This window comes from Plectropomus leopardus, chromosome 22 (assembly GCF_008729295.1).
Source record: "Plectropomus leopardus isolate mb chromosome 22, YSFRI_Pleo_2.0, whole genome shotgun sequence".
Lineage (NCBI taxonomy): Eukaryota > Metazoa > Chordata > Actinopteri > Perciformes > Serranidae > Plectropomus > Plectropomus leopardus.
In genome coordinates, this window is record NC_056484.1 from 5,840,250 (window position 1) to 5,865,732 (window position 25,483).

The 25,483-nt window shown below is 39.4% G+C and overlaps 1 protein-coding gene across 1 annotated transcript; it reads left to right on the top strand.

The window, feature by feature from the left end:
- Positions 1-2,449: 2,449 nt before the first annotated feature.
- Positions 2,450-25,380, top strand: gnai1 (guanine nucleotide binding protein (G protein), alpha inhibiting activity polypeptide 1). The gene is made up of 9 exons (XM_042511005.1): positions 2,450-2,936; positions 14,067-14,109; positions 15,391-15,532; positions 15,863-16,020; positions 19,641-19,769; positions 21,190-21,319; positions 21,498-21,651; positions 22,661-22,887; positions 24,208-25,380. The coding sequence occupies exons 1-8, from the start codon at positions 2,819-2,821 to the stop codon at positions 22,849-22,851; spliced, it is 1,065 nt and encodes a 354-aa protein (XP_042366939.1). The 5' UTR covers positions 2,450-2,818; the 3' UTR covers positions 22,852-22,887; positions 24,208-25,380.
- The last annotated feature ends 103 nt before the right edge of the window (positions 25,381-25,483 follow it).

Sequence of the window (25,483 nt, forward strand, 5' to 3'; positions counted from 1 at the left end):
CATGGATCATTGTCCTTTTCAAAGAGCACAGATGCCCTCTGTGTCTGTGGCACAGTTGTGTTGGATCATATGACGTTACCTTTTTTGCCTAATGCATACACCTGCGGCTCTTGTTATCTCAAACCTGGAAAGAGGCCTGGATGACACAGAGGGAAACCCTCAGCCAGCATAGGATTAGAATGGAAAGGTCAACACCACTAAATTTGCATGTTCCCAAAAAGCCACGGTGGAGATGAAAATTGCAGGCGTGGTTGGTTACGTCACAAGGATTTTTGTGGAATATTTTGAAGTTAGATCTTTAAAATCTTTAGACTGAGTGTTGATGTTGAAGACCCACACTTGACTTTGCCCGACAGGGTGAATTATTTAAACCACAAACAGTACAGCTGAACGGGCGAGGGGTGGGACCAACAGCGTCACTGTCGCTGGTTTGGATCCCATGGGAACAAAACAAGCAACAAATGTAGGTTACCTGGTTGCAGAATAACCTAAACAGGTAATATGATCAGAGAAGTGTGAATACAATGTATTTGTATAATACTGGGAATAGATATGGTGTCAGCTATTTTAAATATATCTCTTTGAGAAATGTAGTGAAACCTCTTATCTTATCTTATTATTATTATTGTAATTATAATTATTAATACAAATATTAAAAGGAACATGCTGTAGCCTATAAAGTGAAAATGATGAGCTTTTTATGTTATTTGGGTGCTGATGAGTAAAGTTTTGGGTGTGCAGGTGTGAAATACGCTCTGCTGTTAGGACGTTTCCGGTTTGGGCGTCTACCTTCAAAATAAAGGCGTAAGATTTTTTTTTTTTTTTTTTTTTTTAAGAACTGCACGTCACAGACTGGAAATCATCCATTAAAAGCGCGAATAATTCATCCTCGATTGTAAATGCAACTAATGTATGCATGCATCATGCACACCAGCACGTCTTGAATTTATTATAAAATACCAGGTGGCCAAAGTCGGCTTTACTTTTACATTATAAGACAAACATACATTATGCAGTGATCCTTCTTTGATAGTTAATGGGACTGAAAAGAAAGTCACTTTTAGTCACAATTCATTCTGTAAACTTAAAAACTCTGCCTTATTGTACAGTGGACAGTAAATTAAGGAAGAAAGACAAATAGTAGTAATAATTTACCTTTTTCTGTAGATAGTACCATATTCATAATTATATATTTAAAATTATCAGTGAATTATTATAATTATTAAGCATTTTTCCAGCTCATTTCTTGTTTGTATTTTTTGTTGTTTTGTTTGTTTTACTTTCTTGTTCTTTGTTTGTTTATTTTGGATTTTTTGAGGGGCAAATTTCCAGGTAATTTTCTAGTGCTTTTTTTGTTTTATTTATTTATTTGCACAGTGAAAACAAAACAGCAAAACACCTAGAGGCTTGTAAAATAATCTCACCTCTAAATAAACTACAAACGCAAGTAAGTACTTAAAATAAACTTAACTTAATAAAAAAATAAATAAAAAAATAAATAAATAAACTTAAAACACTTAAAATAATAATAATAATAATAATAATAAACAAATTAAGATCAAGCTAGCATTGCATCAATAAAGTACAATAAAAAAAAACATAAAATAAATGGAAAACAATAATAAAATATACGGATCTTACAGATTTCTTGCTAACCTCTGGGTTATATTTTGTTGCTCTTTATTTTTTTTCCCCATGTTTTTGAATAAATTAAAGCCAATTTGCCCAGGTCTCAAAGGGTTAAATAATAATTGGATTGTATTTTTGTATTTTAATCTTTGATCTGCTACATACACATATATATACACACACACACACACACACACACACACACACACACACACATATATATATTTATACATATACACATATACACACACACACACACACATATACATACATACACACATATATATATACACACACACATACATATATAAAACATAAGATAACATAAGATAAGATAAGATAATCCTTTATTAGTCCCACAGTGGGGAAATTTCCAACATTGCAGCAGCAAAGGGATAGCAAAATAGAAGATAAACTGTGCAAAATAAACTATATTAATAAATAAGTACAAAAACATCGAATGTGCAGGATAAAGATGAAGGAAATAAAGCACAGAGGACGACATAAACAAACAATATATACAGTATTTACAACGCCGAGAAACTCAACAGTTAAATAAAGAATGTTTACAGTTGCATATATATATATATATATATATATATATATATATATATATATACATATGAGTTTAGTGATAATAGCCCGGGCTATCAATTAAATTTTCGTAGGTATCAGGATAGGACTGTATTTAATATTTCTCTGTTTTTAAAGCGGGTATGAACAGTTTTTAGCCACAGAGTAGTGCAGGGCTTGTCTGATCCTTCACATTAAACACTTATTGTGAAGGATGAGACCGGAAGTGTGATTTGTTGCCGCCGCTCGCGGAACACGCCGCGCTGCTGCTCCAGTCGAGGCTGCTCATACAAACACTATCAGTCTCCGCCGCAGCGAATGGAGGCGAACTGCTGGAAGAGACATCACTGAGGAACTGTTTCTTTATCAAATATCTTCCCTTCGGATGTAAAAAAGGATTTTAACCCGACGACGATCCGGCGGGGAGAAGAAACGCGACACCATTTTTTTTTTTAAGTCGACTCGCTTCCCGTTTTTCCCTCCGAACAGATCGATTGCCTGTCATTTAAAAAAAGGGCGTGTGTGCGGGGCGAAGGCAGTTTTAACCATTTAATGTGGGTATAAACGGTATTTTAGACATTTTTCTTTCACACCATCTGGAAGGACACGGTCGAGGATGGGATGCACGCTGAGCACAGAGGACAAGGCGGCGGTGGAGCGCAGCAAAATGATCGACAGGAATCTGCGGGACGACGGGGAGAAGGCAGCCAGGGAGGTCAAGCTGCTGCTGCTCGGTAAGGAGGGAGGAGAAGATGGGGGTCGGCGGACCAACTTCGCCCACAGCAGTTAGTAGCCACATACGGTGATGAGGGAGCTCACCGTGACACGAAAACCACATTAATGTTGCTTTATTTCTGGTCAACGGTCAGTTTTAGGTGGTGTCAGTTATGAAGTGTTTCGGAGTTTCAATTCCGCATCGCTAGCTTACTCCCCTCCGAGCTAGCTTGAGTTAACTGTCAACTCGTTAAGTCTAAACATAACGTTATTTTCAAATATAAAAGAAGAAAAAATAAGTGAAAGTTATAAGTAAAAATAGCAAAAGCACAACGTCGATTTGTGTTTGAAACACGCGCTGAAGTTGGCTTCCCATTCGTAGCTTCCAATTCTAGCAGTTAAGGGGAGAGTTAAGGGAAATCTTTGCAATGCTTATTCACTGCTTTTTGCACCTCCTACTGTGGTGAAAACATGTCAGACGAGTCTGAAACCCACTTTTAAATTTGTGAATCATTTTTTCTGTTTGTGAAACTGAAAAAAAAATTGAGATTTCACTGTATTTTTCTCTCCTAGACCACATTGGACCACATCTCTCTTGAAAACAACTATGCTTTTATGGGCCAAATTTTGACCAGATTTTACCAGAGAGGCCAAAGATTATTTCAAACACAATTTCATATTTGTGAAACGTATAATCTGTTTGTGAAGATGCAACAAAAGGGGGCTTTACTGTGTTTTTCTCATGTAGACCACCTTGGACCAGGTCTCTCTTGAAATCCACTGTACTTTGTCAGGTCAAATTTGGACCAGATTTTTTCAGAGAAACTAAAGATGTTGAAAACCCAATTTCAGATTCGTGAATCTTTATTCTATTTGTGAAAATAGAGGAAAGAAGAAGATTTCACAGCGTTTTTCACACATTGACCACATCGAACCTGGTCCAGATCAAAAATCACTATACTTGTCACAACAGGCCGTGATTATTCCACAGAGGCTTAATATTTTTTTAAATCACAGTCAGATTTGTGAAATCTTTATTTTCCTTGTAAAAACACTAAAAAAAAAGATTACACTGCTATTTTCCACATGTTGACCGAATTAGACCAGGTCCAGATCAAAAACCACTGTGCTAAGTCAGGTCAAATCTGGACTAGATTTCCCCAAAGGGGCTAAATATGATATAAAACACAATTTCAGATTCATGAACCCTTTATTCTATTTGTGAAAATGTAAAAAAAAGGAGATTTCAATGCTTTTTTTTAACACTTTGACCATGTTAGATCAGGTCCAGATCAAAAACCACTATACTTAGAAAGTCAAACTTGGACTGGATTGTCACAGAGAGGCTAATGATTATTTGAAACACAACTTAGGATTTGTATAACCTAAATTCTAAAGCCTAGAATCAGTAACTAAGCAATTTAAGTTACTTTTTACTTAACTCTCCCCTTAACTGCTGAATGGCAAGTAACCTTCAGCATCGAATCGCTAGCTTACTCCCCTCTGTCAACTCACTAAATGCAACAGAACGGTATTTCCAAACAGAAAACAAGAATAATACTGAATGTTACAAGCCAAAATACCAAAAAACACAACGTCACTTTGTGTTTTAAACCCGCTTTATTCACAATTTTAGTCATACGTGGCAACTTTTGTCTTTCTTTTTCCCTTCTGTTGCCACTAGAGCCATTCAGTCGCCTCTGTAGACCATTTGTATTGACTAAATCCTTTCAACAATGGCACATTTCCTCTCGTCTAGTCCACTGTAATGCAGTGAAAATAGGCCTGTGACTCATTGGGGGCCCAGGCCTGACTGAATGTGAATAAAAATCTTGTTGGGATCCTCTCATTTTAGGATATTTAACCCTTTAAAACCTGGGAAAATTGGCTTGATTTCTTTCAAAATCATGGGAAGAAGGCATTGAGCAACTTAAGAAATGACCCAGAAATAAGCAAAAAAGTTGTACAAAAAATCATAAAAAATTACCAGAAAATTAGCAAATAAACAAGTAAATGAAAGAATAGCCAAACAAGTCAAAAAACAAAAAAGGAAATGACCTGAAAAATTGGTGTAATATTAAAGTTCTGTAAAAAAATAATACAAATTATTATCAAATAATAATTTAATTTTTGTTTTTGTTGCCTTTTTTAAATGTGTTTAATTAGTCTCTTATTAATGACTATTTAATTTATGTATTTTTAATTTTTTTTCTCTTTAATTACTACTTAAGTGGGTAAAGGATAGTGTGCATAATTGTATAATGAATTGTCATCTGTCTGTGTAAAACTAGATAAAACAACAATAATAATATTTTTAAATATGTAATTATGATCATTTTAAAAACTCTCTGATTTTTTTCCCCCCTAGCTTGTAAAATAAATAATTTTCTAAATCTGTGCATTTTTTGCAATTTGCACGACATTTCTTGCCAAGTTGCTCATTATTTTTTCCCCATTTTTTTGGGAAAGAAATCAAAACGATTTGCCCCGAGAATAGCACCCATTTGAACTACATTGCCACTGATAAAGTTAGGTATTGGTTTCTGGGATGAGAAATGGCATTGGGACATCCGTAATTATCTGGGTCAATTGATATATCTCTTTTGAAATCCACCAAAAGAATGCATTATGAATGGCACTGAAGTCTTATGTAATTTTTTGAATTCATTACATGTACTTTTTCACGCCATATCTCCCTCGTTCAGCTTTGTATGCACAATAAATTGAACTGCCCACATTTCGAAAGCAGCCATGTGTAAATTCACAGCGTTACTTACATGTGGGGAAACACTGTTATCCTTGTAAATAGAGGCCGTAGGTGAAAAACTTTTCCACCAACCCCTCAGGTGGCGAGCTTTGGGAAATGTTGACATGCACACACATGGTATGTGGGTTACCAGGACACAAAGTCTGGAGCCAATACCAATACCAGGCAAACACCTGACAGACGGCACAGTAAAAGAGCTGTTAGAGGCTTTTGTGGACAAATCTGTGAGCTGGAGCAAGATCACCATTTCCTCACGTGCTTCTCATAATCTAGCAACCCCTTTTCTACGGATCTAATCTTTACATTTCTGTACATTTAGTGTGACGTTGGTATTGTTTCGTTTGAACAACAATGCACATATTTTCTCGTCAAAGGTAGACCACATTCCTCAGGTGCTTGGAGGCCAGATGGGGTTTGCTGATTGAGAGCGTGCAAGTTAGGTCAAGTTTCTGCTATGCTGCTGGAGGGTGAAATATGACTTTTCATCAGCTTTTGCTCCACTAAAACCATCATTTTATCCGCTCTCTGTTTTTTGCTAAAATAGCTGTCACGACGGCTGTGTGCCAGGTCGTGTGGCCCCCACGCGCGGCTGCCTTGGCACCGTTTCCTGCCATTTGTGTTTGATCCATTCAGCGTGGCAGCCTCTTCAGGTTACGGCCTGAAGTGACACACAGTGACGCCGGGAGAAAGGAAAAGAGGCGCTGTAAGATGAGAACCCTCCTAATGACTGAAGCATTAAAAATGAAAAAGCTGTGCTACAGAGAGACATTGGGGCCCTGAGTTGGGAGTTTGAGTTGTTTACCTTGGAGATAAACACTCACTGGAAAGATACTGTTTTGGAGTTGTTGATTCGAAAGCAATTCTTGAGTATACTTTTCTCTAAACACACCCTGTCAGCATAGATAAAACGTCAGCCAAACACACGGCTTGGTAGTAAAAGGCTGGCAGGGTTGGAGAGATGTGTTGTATATATTCGACTAGAAGAAAAGAAAGTCTTTTGTGTATCACATGGAGGTGACCCCCAGCAAATGTGTAGATGTTTGTGTAAACAGAAAACCTCTGGTGATTCGGTGAGTGGCAGGTTCAAGTGTTTACCATCTGGTTCTCCAGCTCTGCCCTAAATGTTAATCACAGGCTTATGCGAGCTCCCTGTCACTGACATAAAACCATTACGCTGAGGTAAAAACCTGCAATTTGCATGAAAATGATTTAAATCTGTGTGTGCCTGTGCGCACACTGAGCATGTTTACATGCACAAAATGTTCCGTTTTTCTGCCTTTATTCTGAAAAAGGCAATACTCCTACTAAGCTGTTAATATGGCTAATAAAAATGAATATCCCACTAATATTTCTGTTTACATGCAACGGTGCGTACTCCGTTTATCGTGTCCTAACATGTTGTTTCTCACGTCAAAATATAGAACAGTGGAAAAGCTGGATTTTGCGTTTTTGCCTCAAAATAGGATTTTTAAAAGTTTTCCGTTGGTGGTGGACTTGTTTGACAGCCTCCGTCTTTAACAGGGTCTCTGAGGATCCTAAAAAAGTCTTGAATTAATCCATCTAAAAATAAGGCCTTAAAATGTCTTCAATTAGTTTCCAAATGTATTAAAGGTGCTATCTCAAATCTCAAATCTTGAAATAATAGGTAACTTTAAAAAAGAAAAATGTACCGAATACCACTTGCAGTGTTGTCAGCCAAAAGTCATGTATTATTTTATAGTAAATATTTGGGTAAAAATAGTGAAGTCAGTCTTAAATTTCATTTCGAGTGGCATTAAAAAAGTCTTAAAAAGTGTTAAATTCCACTTGCTGTAAGCTGTAGGGACATTGTTCAATTCCTCCAACCATCACATACCCAAAAACCCATTGAAATCCCAAATCTTTCATAATGTTTAAAAGTAGGTGTGTTTCTTATTTTGATCGGAAATTTGGGCTTTTCTTTTGGGCATGCATCTTTACTGGGGATGAAAGTGCTGTGTACATGCCTAAAGAATGCTCCTAAAACTTGAATAATACCAGCATATTTCACACGTCTGAATCGTAAAACGCATGTTCGTTAAAAGGCCTAATTTGGAATATTCAAAAACATATGCCGTCTACATGACCTGCGTCAAATTCAGATTATTGTCATGTTCGGATTTATAGTGGAATATTAGTGTGCATAAATGCAGTGAATGTTAATCACAGGCTTTTGTGCGCTCCCTGTCCCTGACATAAAATCATTACGCCGAGTTAAAAACCTCCAATTTGCATGAAAATGATTTGAATCTTTGTGAGTCAGCGTGCACACTGTCACATCCAAACTAGCTGGCAGCCTTAGGTGTCTTTTATAGAGAGAGGGAATTTGATCTTTTTTTAATTTTATCCCTTGAAAACTGAACATTTAGCTCTTCGTCTTTATTTGGCTCTCATTTTATTTCCATCATCTCTAGGACCCAATTATCCTCCTATTCATATCTACATGCTAAAATAGATTACAATCTCCTCAGCCTAATTACTCTTTCTATAGCTGTCGTGCAACCGTGGGAAGATTTTATTAATAATCCTTAGCCTTTGTCTAACATTTGTCATTGTTCTCTCTTTAATGTTTGCCATATTTTTTAAAATTATGTAACCAGCGTTGCCAAAAATGTTGTTACTCATAATAGGGGGCCCCCCTGACAATAAACATGGACAGTCAAAGTAGCTAAATTGTGCACATTCTAGTATCCTTGTAAGCATCATTAGACGTCTCCGCGAATAGTTGTGCCAGTGTGTGTGGGAAACAATCTTTTAGCTATCGATCCGTTTGTTGGCAGATCGATGCCTCTGGTCATTTCCCCCGGTGGGTAGCACCGCTCGGAGGATCCTGGAATCCTTCATGAGTGAGTCATATTTAAATCCCCCCAGAGGGAGAGAGGAAAAAAGAGGAATTGGATAGTGAGTGAGAGGAACAATATATCATAATGGGAAAATGTGAGACGAAGGGAATGCAAAAGAGGAAGACGGATGTAAATGATGGAATGAGAGTGGAAAACAGAGCGAGAGAAGGGTGGCGGGCTCATGCTGCTAATGTGGCATCACTAATGTGGTTTGCATGTTGTGCCAAGTCCTCCTCAAGTTCTTGGACTGCTTACCTAAAAAGGTTTGGCCCTTATAAACTGAAAATGTATCTTCATGCCGTTATTCTGGAGCACGAAAAAGACTTTCGTAGGCATGCGAGCACACATTGATCCAAGAGTATTAGCTGCAACATATGGTTAATCTATACCACTAGTACTCAACTCAAGGCTCACGGGCCAAATCTGGTTCCTAATAGGGTGCCGGTTGGCCCCCCACCATTTTCTGATTCACAATTTTTTAAAACGTTATTCACACTGGCGATTGTTTTTGTACTTTTAGTATTAATAAGGTGCCAGAGTGTACAAAATAACATCAAAGTAGAGCTTATTTATCAAAAAAAGTCCCAGTGGAAGATCCCCCAGTCCCCCCAGCAGAGGTCCTAACTTAGCCCTTAAAGTCCTGGAAACATCCTGAAATCCTAGACACTGCGACTGGCTCCTGGCCTCTTGTCATTTTGTAAAAGTGGCCTTCAAGCAAAGCAAGTTGGTTACTCTGATCTATACAGTGGAGAAGGCCCAGGCATGGTGGCCATTTTAGTCACATTCATACTGCCATTGTTAAAAAACCTCGCTTTGGGAAGGGGGAAGTTCCAAGAGAAAAAGACGTGTTTGCGGTTGGTAGATAGAAACGTCTCTGTTCTGTGTGGAAAAAAGAAAAAAAAAAGTAGTCCTCCATTTTCACTGGAAGGGTTAGCTCGGATTTTCCTAAAATAGTTTGAACCGCTAGAAACAGAAACCAGCTGCTCCAGTGGTTTAGCTGTTTTGGGGTGGGTGTATCAAAGTTGTGGGTGAGTAACATGACTCTGCATGAGGAGCATAGGTCATGCCTGTGGTGCCATGTAACCCTTAAAGGTCTGTCTGTGTGTGTGTGTGTGTGTGTGTGTGTGAGAGAGTGATTAGAAATCAGGTCGCCTCTGTGTTTTGTATTCTTCAGGCCTGGAGGCTTTGACATGATCCACACCCTTATGATATCACTGGTGTAAAGAGGCCGCAGCCGAGTCACTTACATAAGCACAGAGCACGTCTCATTGATTATCCTGAAGACAAATGCTGGCCTTACACCAAACGACTTTTTAAGTGATTTCACTGTCGCTGACAAATTTCCAGTGAATAAAATCATGAGTTTTAGCTCGGTTACTGCACATCCTTGATCTCGATCATTGGGTGTAAGGTGGTCGTTAAACTCGGTCCAAGCTGTCTTTAACAGTAAATGAACCTCCAAATCACTTTTTTAGTTGAAAAGGAATATATATGGGTATTTAGTAGTGTTGTTGATTGATACAGGTCCAATTGTTGACATTTGAGTGCAAAGTATTAAAATTCTATATATTGTTTTACAAATATTCACAGTGACTGCTCTTTAAAGGTTGAAACCTGGAGATTGCAATTGAATTTTGCTATTGGCTGATCCTGGTAGCAGGAGCCTGCTTTCATCATCAAGCAAGCCCCCTTTTGCCGCCCAAACGCCACCGTCCCAACAACCGACTACTTTGTGTGTATGCGGGGAGCAGGGAGGTGGTGTGGATCATGATTTGGTAATTGGGCGTGTCTTGGGCCAGAAATCTAGTTGCTGTTAACTACGTGCATGCATGATGGCTGCCACGCGTCCCTTTCGTGGGTTTGGTACGTTGGCTGTGCTGTAGATAGGAGAATAGTATGTATATAAACAGCAGGGGCAGTTCGGAGGCAGAGCGGATGTGTCGGAGTGAACACAGCAGCGAGGATTACAAATGGCGGAAAGCACCAGAGACATGTCCTCCCCATAGTCCCAACAGGCTTGATTTAGAGGCCTTATGTAGCAACAATGTTGTCGCCGCTGTTGCCTTTTCTGCTTGATCTCAGCATTAACATGATAGTAACCTCCTCCTGTTGTTTGCATCACACATATTCGGTAGTTGTGTACAGCCTGAGCTCTCCCGTGTGCCCTCTAAAGGTATCCTCCAGTAACATGCATCATGTATAAGTACAGTATATACAAAAATGTTCATGACGCAGCCAGAAACGAATGCAAGGTTAAACAGCGAGTATATCTGCGGTTTCAGTCCCCCTCCTGGCCCCGCCTGTTTTTGTGACTGTTTTCACACTCCAGAGAGGAGACACTCACTTTAGATACTCTGTAAGTCTTTTTCTAATCTTGATGCTCGGTTAAAGCAAACACATTTCATATTATTGTAAGTTTTTAGTCAGAAGTTCAATAACATGAACATCGTCAACCATCAATAGCTGTGCTCTCTTCAGCACCAAGTTCGAGCAGCAAGGTTGACAGTAAACATGGAGGAGACTCGGGGAGGTGCAGGAACATGAACAAGTCTCTGTTCTCTTGTACCATGGAAAAGGAGGAGAAAGTGGTGGAGTTGTGGCGTGAACAAGAGTCAGTCAAACAAATAATGGTTTGGTTTAAGAATAATCAGAAGATGGTGTGACTAACAGCCAAAAACCCAAAGAGGTTCCACTTACAGTTCTATGAAATTTAAAAGAAATCTCTAGATGAGATGTCTTAGTACAAGCCACAAAAACCATTGAGAAGTGACACAACTAGCAGTTAGCTTAAAGTTTCCTTTATAAGGAGTCTACTTTGTACTTCAATGTGGGCTCATAGCCCGCCTGAAGTGGATTTTCATGAATCCCACATTGAGAGGCACGGCGTCGGTATGTGAAGTGTGTGTGGCCTTGTGAAAATGGCTCTTGGGCAGGCCGAGGGGTGCAATTGTGCCAGCTCACCGGCCAGCAGTGATAAGCGGATCTACCGTCTGTGTGCTGCTCCCACGGGGCCTCACACTGCCAGTGTTTGGCCTCGCAGCACAGGGAGCTGCCACTGTACCGTCACCTCCCTCCAGGGCTCTCCGGCACTGAAGTGGTGACACGTAATTAAAATAATGTGTCCTCAGGTGGATCGCATCCAATTATCCTGAAGGTGAAGTGCCAGGACTGTACTATCAGCATGCACTGCGGAGTGGAAGTTTGTAGGAATGCAGACAGATAGTATGGATTTATATTTATGTATTCATTTTAGGGTTCAAGTTTTTGAGTTATCTACAGCGTGAGGCAAGCTCAGCTACTAATGGCATGTGTGAAAAACGTCAAAAGTTTCTTATTTGCTTTCGCAACACCACAGAAAGTAGAACTAGATGAGGCAGATGATTTATTATGCAAGAGCAAACCATCTTGTCTCCGCTGCCAGTATCACGAGGTAACAGATAGCAGTAGACTTCACGATATGATTCCACTTCCTCTTTTTTGTTTCTAGAGAGAAGCTGGGGGTGTTTACTCAGAGAACAGCCACTCTCAAGTGGTTTGAAAAATCTTCCCCAGTGGCAGAGGAGCCTTACGTCAGAGACAACTGGCCAATTGGCTCGCTGTAACCTCTCTATAAGTCTCCCCTGCTGTAATATGAGGACATTGAGTGCACATTAGTGGATCAAATGTAGGTTATGGTAATACCCATTAGAGGACAAGAGTCTAATGACTGTGGTCTATGAGGACATCACAGATGGCTTTCATTTGTAAAAGGAAACATTTTTTAATAAAAGGGCACTTGGAAGAGACTGGTTGAGGAAAAAGAGCAGCGGATGCATAATGCATAACGGTCCCAGCGGAGGCCAACATGTCACACACACACACGCTCACCACCACAAAGCCTCCTCAGGTGACTGCGGACTCACTCTAGACATGTCCTGGATATAACGAGAGCAGTTGCCATGGCACTGTGACGTTTGAGAGAAAGCAAAAAGGCGTGCCGACAGTATGCTCTCTACCCATCCAACCCCCTGCTCTTCTCGTCTTAGTGTTGTCTAATCGGTCAACTACAACACTGTCAATCTAATTAGTCGCCAGCGCCGAGCGCACTCACATCCTGAGGTGACAGCATGTTTAACAGCGCTTCACAACACTGTCAATATTAATCTATTTTATTGTTAGTGAAAGGCCAAGAGCCTTGATGATGTTTTTTTCTGATAAACAGGGTCTCCGCGGATCCTTAAAAAGTCTTAAAGGCAATGAATTCAGTAATCTAAAAATAGGCCTAAAATGTCTTAAATACATCTGTCAAAACTCTTAAGATGCCTGGAAGCAGGATATTTTTCAATCATCTTTTTAGGATGTTGCATTGTAAAATCTCAAAAGTAGCAGGAACCCTGATCGAACTCTAAACGCAGATTCCTTATTCAATGCCAGACTCAGTTAACACCAAACTGGAAGCTTTATCACAAAACAGTCATCTGACTCAGAATATTAGCAAGGAGCTGCCTGCAGCAGAGGCCAGACACTAGCCGCTTTTACATCGCTTCTTCAGGGTCAGAATTTAACGCCATTATGTCGCCTCGTCGTTCTGTGTAAAAGTTACAATCGTGAAATGGGACAGAGTTGTCTTGCTTGAAGGCCAGGATTGGAGGTACTAACAGCACCAAATGTTTCTATGAACAGTACAGCCCGCAGGACGGGATCATGGGTGGCACGGGTGTGACGTTTTGACGACATCTTATGCATCTTATGTGATTCCTTAGTACAATCGAACACTAAACAAGGCTATAGGTGACCAAAATGTTACAATTATACTCTGAATCTGGTGTTACACCATGATTACATACCAAATGTTGTCCCTGTGGCAGCAACTTGTAAACTGAAAGCACCCACCAGTCACTCACAGTGGCCACGCCCTTCAATATGCATAACTGTAAGCCTAAATAAAATGCAAACAAATCACTTTGTTTGCAGGTACATTTTTATGTAAAAATGTACCTGCTGTGCAGTTGTCATGAATAGGAAAATTAGCAGTAGAGACCAGAAGTGTTTTGTATCAGGTTATAAACATGTTGATTTCTGCTGTAAAGTTAGATATTTCACAGTGGGGATCTATGGGGACCGACTCGCCTTTGGAGTCAGTCTGAAGAAGTGGCCATTAGAGGAACTGCAGTTTTTGGCACTTCCAAGTTTGTTTCATTTTTCAGCTGCGGAGGTTGCACAGACCTCATGTTACACACACACACACACACACACACACACACACACACACACACAACTTGGCTTTCTAAGTTCTCCTTTGGTTAAAGGGTTAGGGTTTCATAATAATGGTTCCTCGTCATGCCATTTAACCACATTAGATCAGTGCATAGGAATGTTGCAAGTGCTTATTTTGGAAATATGCAAATGAAGGAAGTGAGCTTGGTGACGTGAGAGCTCAAAATGAATAAGGAAAAAACACTTACAGGGTCATTACAGGCAACATTAACCTCTTGAAATATTTACACTCTCTAATACACCTCTTTTTCTTCCGTCTCTTCCAGGTGCTGGTGAATCGGGGAAAAGTACAATTGTCAAGCAGATGAAGTGAGTTCATTTTGCCGCCGTTGCGTCTGATCACTCTGCGCACCGAACAATCACAACAAACTTTCTTCCTGTCTTCCAGTGTACCAGCAACGACTTCTCTCATCAGATATGCATAATGACACTGAGAGAGTATTCATTTTCCACAACACAAACAGTGTCAAACAACAATCATGCTTTTATCGCGTCTCTCTGGGTAATATTATGCTCTGTGAATCACTTTACAAATAGGTACCATGCTTAATGGATCATGAAGACAACCCTGCAGAATACATTAGTATAAACTCTGCCTATACATCACCATGTGCGTGCTGCCTGCCTCCTACATACGAATTACATTCTCATAAGCATCCTCACTGATACACTCATCAATCACGGACACACACGTCAGATGCACTTCATTTATTCATTGTTAAACAGCTGCTCAGTTCTGATATTGCTTTTTCTTTTGGTTCTTAACCAGTAAAGGATGTACAGAGGAGTGACAATACTGTTCCTGTGAAAATGTTACTTTACTCACAATGAAGAGTCATAAATCCACTGGAATACACGTGTGCTGAGCGATAACGTAGTACATACTTGCTGTGACATGATACAGATCACATTTACATGTTGTCAGCTACTGGAAGTTGCTTCATGAACTTTTTTTCAAACAGTTAAAGGAAGTGATATTCTTCATATTTCTTGATGTCACAAAATTCTATGAAAAGACCGAACAAACACTAAATTCATAAAATGATTCAAATTGTCAATTTATCGACTGAAACCCGCCTACTGACTCACACCATTGCATTTTGCATTCTCATGACATTTGTCCCTTCACACCAGTAAGAAAGAAAATAAATTATTTATGTCTCTATGTAGAATATTTTAATGTAAAATAAACATTAAATTTCAATATAATCATTTTACATAGTAAGCTTTTATTAAAGTATTTTTCCGGAGTAACTGACACTCATGCAACTGTAGAAAAAGCTTCTTCTCCCTGGATGACAATGATCTTAGCAGCCAGAAATGAGGAGAGCCTTTGTGGCCTGACAGTATTTCTGCAGATGTTAAAATGAGCATGTGAAGTGGAAGTATTCAAAGAGATATAGAATAAACTGAGGGGGAAAATAAGTAACTTTTAGGAAAGCTGAATTACATCATTCAGTGGGGAGAACTTATCATGAGAAGATGAGCTCTCTGTCCACAGTTTGCTTACTGTTTGTTGCAAATCAGTTGAGTTTTTGCAGAGCTGGAAAACTCAAATGCTGACTGTGCTTTTCCCCCTTTTTTCTGCAGGATCATCCATGAGGCCGGCTACTCAGAAGAGGAATGCAAGCAGTACAAGGCTGTGGTCTACAGCAACACCATCCAGTCCATCATCGCCATCATCAGAGCCATGGGACGCCTCAAGATCGACTTTGGCGATGCCGCAAGAGCTGTGAGTGACAGAGAGAGGGGAGTGTAATTTGGGGGGTTTAGAGCAGAAACCTGCAGTCACTTAACGGTGTTGGAAAACAAGCATTGAATAGTTCATCAGCAAACACCCCTGAATGTAGTCAGAGGTCTTTTCAGGTTATTTAGAAGTTGTTTTTGAATGTCTGGAGCGAGAATTGACAAGAAAAAGGAATCAGATGCTGTCTCTAAAATGTCCTTAAAGCCCTGCACCCGGCATTTCAGCTAGTTAGCAGATTAATGTTGATGATAATGGTGCTCTAATGACTTTGATGGTTGATTTATGATATTGACTTTAATGCGACTCCTCCCTCAGGACGATGCACGGCAGCTGTTTGTGCTGGCGGGCTCAGCAGAGGAAGGCTTCATGACGGGAGAACTGGCCGGTGTCATTAAGCGACTGTGGAAGGACGGAGGTGTTCAAGCCTGCTTCAGCCGCTCCCGCGAATATCAGCTCAATGACTCGGCAGCATAGTGAGTCACAAACACACACATATAAACAACCTGTTGCATAAAAAATGCGAGTCACCAAATGATAAGACTCAGTGGTCCTGCACACACTGATTTACATCAACTTTTAATGACAGTGTCACAGATGACCTGACACCCAAATAACTGCCATACCTCTGCAAACAATTTGCAATTTCCAGGCCTGGAAATTTTTTGGAAAACATATGATGTGTTCGACCATCGAGAATTTCAAATTTGAAAGATTATTTCAGTTTTTATTGTTTTAGGCTATTATTTTTGGTGATTTTTCAAGAAAACATCTCTTCCAAACTCGTGGCATATTTTCTGTAGAAATCACCAAATATTTTAAAGAAAAAAAAAACAATCACCAAATTTTTTCTCTAAAAATTCCCCAAAAAATGGAAAAAATAATTAAATTATTTTCTTTAAAACTGCTAAAAAGAAAAAAGTTAAAGAAATAAAAATCACAAAAATAATGAAAGAACAAAAAAAAGAAACAAATACACACAGACAAATAGTCCCTAAGTTTTATTTAAAATTTCAGTTCTAATCCTTTTCTGAATTCATTTTTTAAAAAATTTATATATATTTAAAAAAATCCATTATATACTAATGACAAAGAACCTGTAAAGAGTGTTAATGGTCTTTTCAAAGAATGTATGGTCTTCAAATTTTGCCTCAAAGTCATAGAAAAGTCATGGGAATTTATTATTGAAAATGTGTATGAACCCTTTGTGGCCTGAAGTTGCTAAACACAAGTTGTCCCATGCTTCAAGCAGAGCTGCAGCACCATGCATCTGTCCGGACTTTCACACTGTCAATATTTGCCCTCCTGTACTCAGCCTGAAGAGCGGTGGCTGGAAAGACAATTTAATCTTTGACCTTACACCTCAGCACAGGAACATTTCATCACGTGTGTACAAAGAAGTGGCACAAATACTGAGAAAATCTTCTCCCCGCATCTAAACTGTTACCTCATTTCCCCCTGGCCAGCCTGAATCCTTTATATATTGTGCAAGAGCCCTTTGAAACAAATGATATCATCACAGGGCAGCTCCTGTTTTTGGTTAGAAAAGCCATTTGCCTTGTTTTGCTGCTGCAGAGCAAACATCAGCGGTTGTGTCGCAGGCCGAGGGAGCTGTTGGCCTTTTTTCTAATTGGTTCCTCTAATCCTGCTGTCCTGGGGCTTTTCATGAATAAGGAACACCATTGCTAAACCTTGTGTGTTTTTTACTTCACTTAATACCTTGGAAGACAAACAAAAGGCTTGTTTGCATGAAGGAGAGATTACTTGTATTTGTCTGCCAGCAACTAGAGGTCACTAATCTCTTTTCTGTTTCATTGTGATTTATCAGCAGTAACCTTGAGATGTTTGCTCAGGTCATAATGCACCCGGAGAGTGTGGAAATGTGGGTGTATGTGTGACATCCTGTATGAGTAGATCATACCGTATGAGCTTATACAATGAGAGCAAACACTAAACACACTTTGAAGCTGCAAGCAGCAACACTGAGACCTGGATCCAGTCTGTAAAATTCAGAAAATGAAAACAATGCGATAATATAGTTTCCACATTTGTTCAGAATGAAAATATTTCGACTGTGGATGACAATTGCATGTGTGCAGCTGCAGTATGAATGAAAACATAACTTTAAAAAAGAGTTGGGATTTAAACCTTTGAAACAACAGAAGACAAAATATCTCACCGCAAACTCCTGTCTAGAGGTTCAGGAGCTTTTTTGTCATATGCCTTTACAGAGGCCCCTTGAAAGTCAGAGATTTGAACCATCAGTCGTCGACCACTCAGGTGACTGGGATTGCTTTAAGTCGAGCAGTTGTTTTTTTTTTCTGTGCAGTGTATTTCATGGGATGTTTTGGTCCCCAGATTTTGCTATGGAGCGAGTGCTCTTAAACAGTTGTATACAGCCCCAGACTGCCATCAAAAAACCTAGAAGAAAACGAATGCTGTTCTCTCAGGTCATCTACACAGTGTTCAGACTTCGAGATTATAAAACATGTAGGCCTGCTTTTTCAATACACAGGAAATTGGCTAGGATTTAATTAGGGAATCGATAAAGAATCTGACTTATAAGGGATAATGGTTACAGTAAGATCCGATCAGATGCTGTCCCTAACGCTGAATAATGATGACAAAGCCTGTTTGATGTCACTGCAACCTGCTTGGAGGCAGTCGGGTGCACTTTAGCCCTTGACATTGTCCATCTCAGGCATGACAGGACACAGCAAATTTAGACTGATAATGGAGATGCAAATAAACACAACCAGAAGTGCGAATGAAAGACGCCCTATTCGCTTTAAATCTGGGCTCTGTGATGGACCTGTGAGAATGCTGTTTTTGGGTTTTAGTAAGAGTAAAGAAAGGAGAAAGACATGCTAAAATGATTTGTAAAAAATGAATACATTTGCATCTATCCATTCTCTATACACGCATATTCCCATTCATGACAATAACCATGCTGGAGCCCGTCCCAGCAGGTATTTAGCAAAATGTGGGACAGCACCCTGGGCAGATGGCTGGTCCATTATAGCACAGAAACACATTCACTGTTTAACGCAGGGAGTTTCCAGTTCAGCTGCATATCGTCAAACCCAGGGATGAACCCAGAGGGAGAGAACAATGCACACTCATCGTCACTGAAAATACCAGCGCTCCGACTGAAACCAGCGCCTGCTTACTGTGAGGCAACTGCTCCAACCACTAAACCACCGTGCCATCATGTCTAAATTTACCACAGGCGAATTATGCATCTTATCTTGTAACTTAACTTTGTGTTCAGCTTTTCATCTCGGCTGAACTTTGCTTTTCTTGGACCTGAAAATTTAACGAAGTTATTCCAAACAGAAAGACATCCTTTGTTTGTTCATCTGGAGGTTACACTCATGACCCTGATACTTCTGTTTCCCCTTATTAATTCATTTAACCGTTATTAAACCAGGTTAGTCAGGGTGAGATAAAGAATCTCCTTTTCTTTTTTTTCACAATCTGCTTATTCAGTTTTTTCAAATACGACAGTCAGACTAATAATTTGTCAATTCAGTAAAGATTCAACAACAGCTCTCGTATATGGTTGAAAAAGGGGTCCCACATCATGCAAAATTTCCTCAGGGAGCTCCTCATTATGCACCTGATTTTTTTCTAGCTTGACAAAATGAAAGACTTCCCTTATAAGAATCTCTTCCTATTCAAAATATAGTTCACAGCACACAGATATGCATTGAAAGAAAACTATCTATGAGTTAAATGAGAACTTTCTGGGAGTCAGTTGGGCAACCAGACGGGCTGAAAACATCAACATCTTCTAGAATCTGCTTCTAAGTCTTTCTTTTTAGTTTTAAAAGCATTTAACCACACACGCTCCTTGAGTTTCAAGTCATTCTACAACAAATTCCAGGCCTTTTCTGTCCACGTGTTTGGGACAGAAAGCATACAGAGGTCCTGAGAACACAATGAATACTGTCTCGTACGTGACAGTTTCTGCGTGATAAAAACACAGAGTGTGGGAGCAGACCGATAATTGCCTTATAAATATAAAGGTGTACCAATGTAAGAGCCTGCGGGTCGCACTTTGATGTTTTGTTTGTCCTTTGTTTCCCTCTCTCAGCTACTTGAACGACTTGGACAGGATATCCCAGGCCACCTACATCCCGACTCAGCAGGATGTCCTGAGGACTCGAGTCAAAACCACAGGCATTGTGGAAACGCACTTCACATTCAAGGACCTGCACTTCAAGTGAGAATTTCTTCACTGTAACAGCTGGCTCGGCCTCAAAGTGTTATACACGATGGCTTAATTAGCTTTTCCTTCCTGTCACCCGTGACTCATTCACTGCCATAGAAATTCCCTTTGTACGTGCACAGCTGTAAGTTGTGACACAAACTGTGAAGGTGTTGTGCACATCGGCGGTGACTCAGTTGTGGCCCTCTGTTGGAAAAAAACACAGAGGAAGTGGGGGCAGCAGGCCCGATGACATACCAGAGTTTTGGTAGCTGGTGCTAGCGATATTGAAATTCATACAGCAGAATACCATGTAATATGATCCGTAAACAAACACTCATGCAAAGTATGTCTTTGTTTCCTCTCTATTTTTGGGAATTTAAGACAAATACGCAGTCATGATGATACACCATGACTGGCAAAGGTTTTTGCAACACATTACAGTACTTCTGTAAAATCGCCATTGCTAAACATAATATAGGAATTACACAGCAGCGCCTAACCAGCTTTATAAAGAAACAAAAAAAAAGAAGCAAATTATTAATTCTTCATGGTTTCTAAATACCGATACTGGTTTTTCAGGGCTGATACCAATATACTGGTTTTTGGATTTCTAAACTCAACTTGACATGTCACAACAGGTATATAATCCAAAATCAGGCGGAAAATAACAACATCAGCAACCAGGATTACTCGTTTCCCTGACACATGAGCATGTGGCTACATGTAGCACAGTGCTTGCGGCTGGGGAATGACTGTGTGTAGCTTCACTTTTTGCCTGTGAAAATCACCACAACTGGACATGCTCCAGCAGGAAGATTATCTGAAATCAGGGAGAAATTAACATAATCTGCAACCAAGATTTACATGTTCCCCTGACGTTAGCACGTAGCTACATTTAGGAGTGTATGTAACCTGAATATTTGCAGTAACATGCAAAAAAAAGTGTTTTTGCTCAAAAGATTTTGCTCACTTTGGCTGCGTCTAATATGAACATCCAGCATTGTAATATTACATTACAGAAAAATCAACAAAAGCGTAATAAGTCTCTTTTAAAGCAAGGTATAACTTGCCCCACATTTCTGCATTTTCACTGAGCAAATAGAAAACAGTTCAAAACCTGAACATCTGCTCCTGTTCTAAATCGTTTTTTCTCTGCTGTTACACAATCAGAATAGACATTTGTTGGTCACTTGAGTATTCTCTGCACTGCTAAGATTTTACCAAAACTGTTTTCAAGTAACAATAGACAAAAGAATTTGTGTTTCCTCTCCCCTCTGTCACTTTCTGACTTCACTGAACGCTGCGGCAGGAGCAGAGCAGCCACAGCGACTCCGCCATTTACGTTTCGCCCTCTGGGTTTCATAAACACTGCCTGTATTGTGTATGTGTGTTTGTACGCCGAGCAACATGTTTACTTCTCTCCTTCCTGCAGAATGTTTGATGTTGGCGGTCAGCGGTCCGAGAGAAAGAAGTGGATCCATTGCTTCGAGGGTGTGACCGCCATCATCTTCTGCGTGGCCCTCAGCGACTATGACCTGGTGCTGGCTGAGGACGAGGAGATGGTGAGTGCTGCAGCCTCTGACTCATGGAAGAATATAACAGCGTGCACTCTGTTCGTACACAGCGGGAACTTTGTTTACTGGAATGGTGATGGGTCTGAGAAGCAAAGATCATCTTGTTTTGTTTACGCATCTGTGAGAAAATCGCAGCGTTTAACATCATCTTCATTTTTCCCCTCAGAACCGAATGCATGAGAGTATGAAGCTGTTCGACAGCATCTGCAACAACAAGTGGTTCACAGACACGTCCATCATCCTCTTCCTCAACAAGAAGGATCTGTTCGAGGAAAAGATCAAGAAGAGTCCTCTCACCATCTGCTACCCAGAATATGCTGGTGAGACTGGCAGCATTTTACAGGACACGTTCTGAAAGTGGCCAATTTCTTCTTTCTATCTCTCTGGCATATTCTTTTTTCTTTCGTTCATTCTTTCTTTTTTATTTTTATTTTGTCTGTTTTTCTTTCTTTCTTTTTTCTTGCCCTTTTTTCTGTCTTCCTGTTTGTTTGTTTATTTATTCTTTTATTGTCTATTTTTTTCTTTGCTTTCTCTTTATTTATTATTTTGTTCTTCTTTCTGTCTTTCTTTTCTTTATTTCTTTTGTCCTTTCTGTCTTTCTTTTTATGTACTTTATTCTTTTTATGTTATTTTTTTCTTTCTATTTTTTATTATTTCTCATTTCTTTCTCTATTTTTCATTCTTTTTTTCTGTCTTTCTTTTATTTTTTCGCCATTATTCATTCATTTATTTATTTATTTATTTTACAAATAAGACTTAAAACCAGCTTATGATTTCACGATGTGTTTATGCAGTTCATTCTGCTACTGCTGAAAAAAATAAGGATTTTTTTTCATGAATTGAAATTTTTATTGTATTTGAAATGAATTAGATGAGAAGATCAATACCATTCTCATATCTGTTTGCTAAATATAAAGCTGTAGCTTGCAGCCGGTTAGCTTAGCGTAGCATTCAGACTGGAAACTGTAATTTGTGGGACATTTCTTGCTAAGTTGGTCGTTGCATTTTACCCTTGATTTTGAAAGAAATCAAACCTCTTTACTCAGGTTTTAAAAGGTTAAATAGATTTTCATCTGAAGTCATCTGAAGGCAGCACAAGAAAACTGATGTGCAGGTTTTAATGTGTTTAAGCATTCAGCTTTCATTCGTAACCACATAGTGACAAGAAATGCTCAGAATGATTTCTATACAAAAACGAGCAGAATTTCCAGGAGGAAGCGCAGCCATGTCACTCCATCCTCAAACAATATAAATATACAATTTCAATACCTTTTCCTATGTTCTGACTTCCTGACTCCTTCACTTCCCGCTCCTCGTCTTCTCGTCCAGGCTCCAACACGTACGAGGAAGCAGCCGCCTACATTCAGTGTCAGTTTGAGGACCTGAACAAGAGGAAGGACACCAAGGAGATTTACACCCACTTCACCTGCGCCACAGACACCAAGAATGTGCAGTTTGTCTTTGACGCCGTCACCGACGTCATCATCAAGAACAACCTGAAAGACTGTGGTCTCTTCTGAGGGGGAAGATGGCGGAGATTACCTTTTTTTTTCTTGGTAAGGAACTCATCATTTTTAATCTCTGTAGGGGTGTGCACCCTTTCGCTCGGCTCGAATGTGTGGCTCTGCGTCATGGACGATTACGGCTGATTGGTTGCGAGCGTCGGGATGCAGTGGGAGTTGCTGAGGAAACATTGGGAGACTTGCTTAAGTGTGCGCCTGCATTCTGGCTTTTTTCTTTTCATTCAAATATGTTTGACAAATTGGCTTAAAATGGTTCGTTTCCAGAGCTTAAGCATTCAGAATTATGGCGGCGCTGGAGATGACTACAAAGATGCAGCTTAATCTGCTATAATCACACACGTAATGAAATTGTGAAATCAGTGCCCTTTTCTTTTTTATCTGAGGCTTAAATGCATTTTCTGCTCCATTTGATACTTTGAAACTGATAATGGTAAAGTCCAAAACTTCTCTTTAACCCGTTCAGAGCCCAACGATGTTCCAGACACACTCAAAAAACTAAAAAAATGAAATGATGGATCTCTACTCTAAATGTACTCATAAATCATTAGCAAAACTTTTTTTCTGTTCGTTCCAATGGACAAAGAATCTTAATTTTAGCCTAAAAAGGACATGAAATTGTCTTCTTAGTTTTTTTTTTTAAGTGAGAATATTTATTTTTCATGAATAATGAACTCATATCAATGAATAAAGTGATGCTATATAACGTTTTAGTTTTTTTTGTTTTGTCCATTCCAATGGACGAAAAATCTTAACGCAGAAATTGCCTAATAGTAAGAAGAAAAAAAAGTGAGATTACTTATTTTTCACGAATAATTAACTCATATCAGTGAATAACACACATTACATGTTTGTTTGTTTTTTTTTTTAATATTTTTTGTCATCCTGACTCAAAATAACCTTAGTTTCTGAAGTATTTCCTGAAAACATTATGTGGAAAACCTCCAGAGATAAATATTCTGTCAACATAATCAATAAGATTCCTTAATAGCTAATTGTATCATTAAAAAATGAAATCAGAACAGTATTTCCCTGTTTAAACTGTGTATTCCCTATTCATTTCCTGGTTACTCAGAGCCACAATATTTAGAAAAAAAATCCAGAGTAAAATCTATAAATCTTTAATATAATATTTTAACATGTTTAAGTATTATTTTAAACAGATTAAACACTAAGTATGTACTTTAACACTGTGATTTAGAGACTGAAATGTGCCTTCGCTTCCTCCGTTCGTCACAGGCAGCCATGCTTGTTAAAAAAGAGGTGTGGCTTCGCTGCAGCCCACCTGACATAATGTAGAACACTGACGTCCTTCATGTCTCTGTCTCTCTCCTGTCTTCTGTCTTCTGTCCTCAGGCGGTGGAGCCAGTTTTATTGTGCATCTTTGGTGGGGAAGATGAGAAGAGTCGGGAGGATCAGTCACGGACCAGTGCTGTACTATATGCCACTTTTAACAGCTTTATTTATGTTTTTTTTGTCTTGGAACATTTTGAACTAGCGACATTTGTGTAGGATGTTTGTATCATTGTAAAAGCGTCACCGCAAATTTTCCGCACACTTTTTTTTTTTTTTTTAAAAAAAAAGGTTTTTAATTTTTTTTTGAGGAGGAGGTCGCGTTTTTTTGCTGTTCCTTCTGCCGCTGTCTCTGGAAAAGGAAGCTGTTGGTGGCTTCTTTTCTTCCTTCCCTACAAACTAAACAAAAGGGAAGAAAAGGGGTACAACTTTGAGTCCAGTTTGTTGGTACTTGTGCCTTCGCATGCCTTTTTACCGCGGTCGTAGTCCCAATGCTTGTTCTGTTGCCTGCTGACTTGTTCTAAACATAAAAGAGGTAAACTTGTTTTCATATGTTAGTGTCCCTGCTATCTTCTATGTGCACACCACTGAGCTATCTGGAGGAAGGAAGATTTCCCTCTGGTCTAAAGGTACATGGGTCTCCATGGTGAGCAACATGTAGCCTCCACAGTCCCCTACCCCCGTCCCCCCCACCAGCCATGACAATGGAAGGCCTCGCTGGCCGATCACGCAGTACAATACTGAGATGTATATTGTTACATTCGCCCCGCAGATCTGGGGTTCTGGTTTTTAAAGTGTACAAAATATCCATTCTTCCCAACCATTTCGGAAAATGGTTAGCAGAGGCACTGAGCTTATAATGCGCTCGAGACCAGGGTAGGCACATTTTAATGTATATTTTAATGTATTCGGAGGAGAGTTTTGGGTGTTAAGGAGAGAAAACCACAGAAAAAGATGGTTATAAAGGTGAGGATGAGGTCTGAAATGTTTTAAGGTTCAGACGTCGCCATTCGCGAAGCCTTTCGTTCAGGCGATAGAGGATTGTCAAAGGGAGCCTGGTCTACGATTTTTGAGATCAGTTCTACTTTGCCAAGACTTGAGTGATAAATATGGTCCTGGATCTGTTCATATAAAGAAACTGCCACAACTGTCAATGTATGTGTATGTTCTCCACGAATGGAGAATCTTTGTAGACTCATCTCCCTTATTTTGCTAATAAAAACCATGTACAAACCACGCGGAGTTGCCTTATCATTGTATGCATCTTCAACAGTTAATGAAGCATTTTAACTGCACCAATTTATCGATGGAACATCGATGTCGGATGATTTTTGCGCCT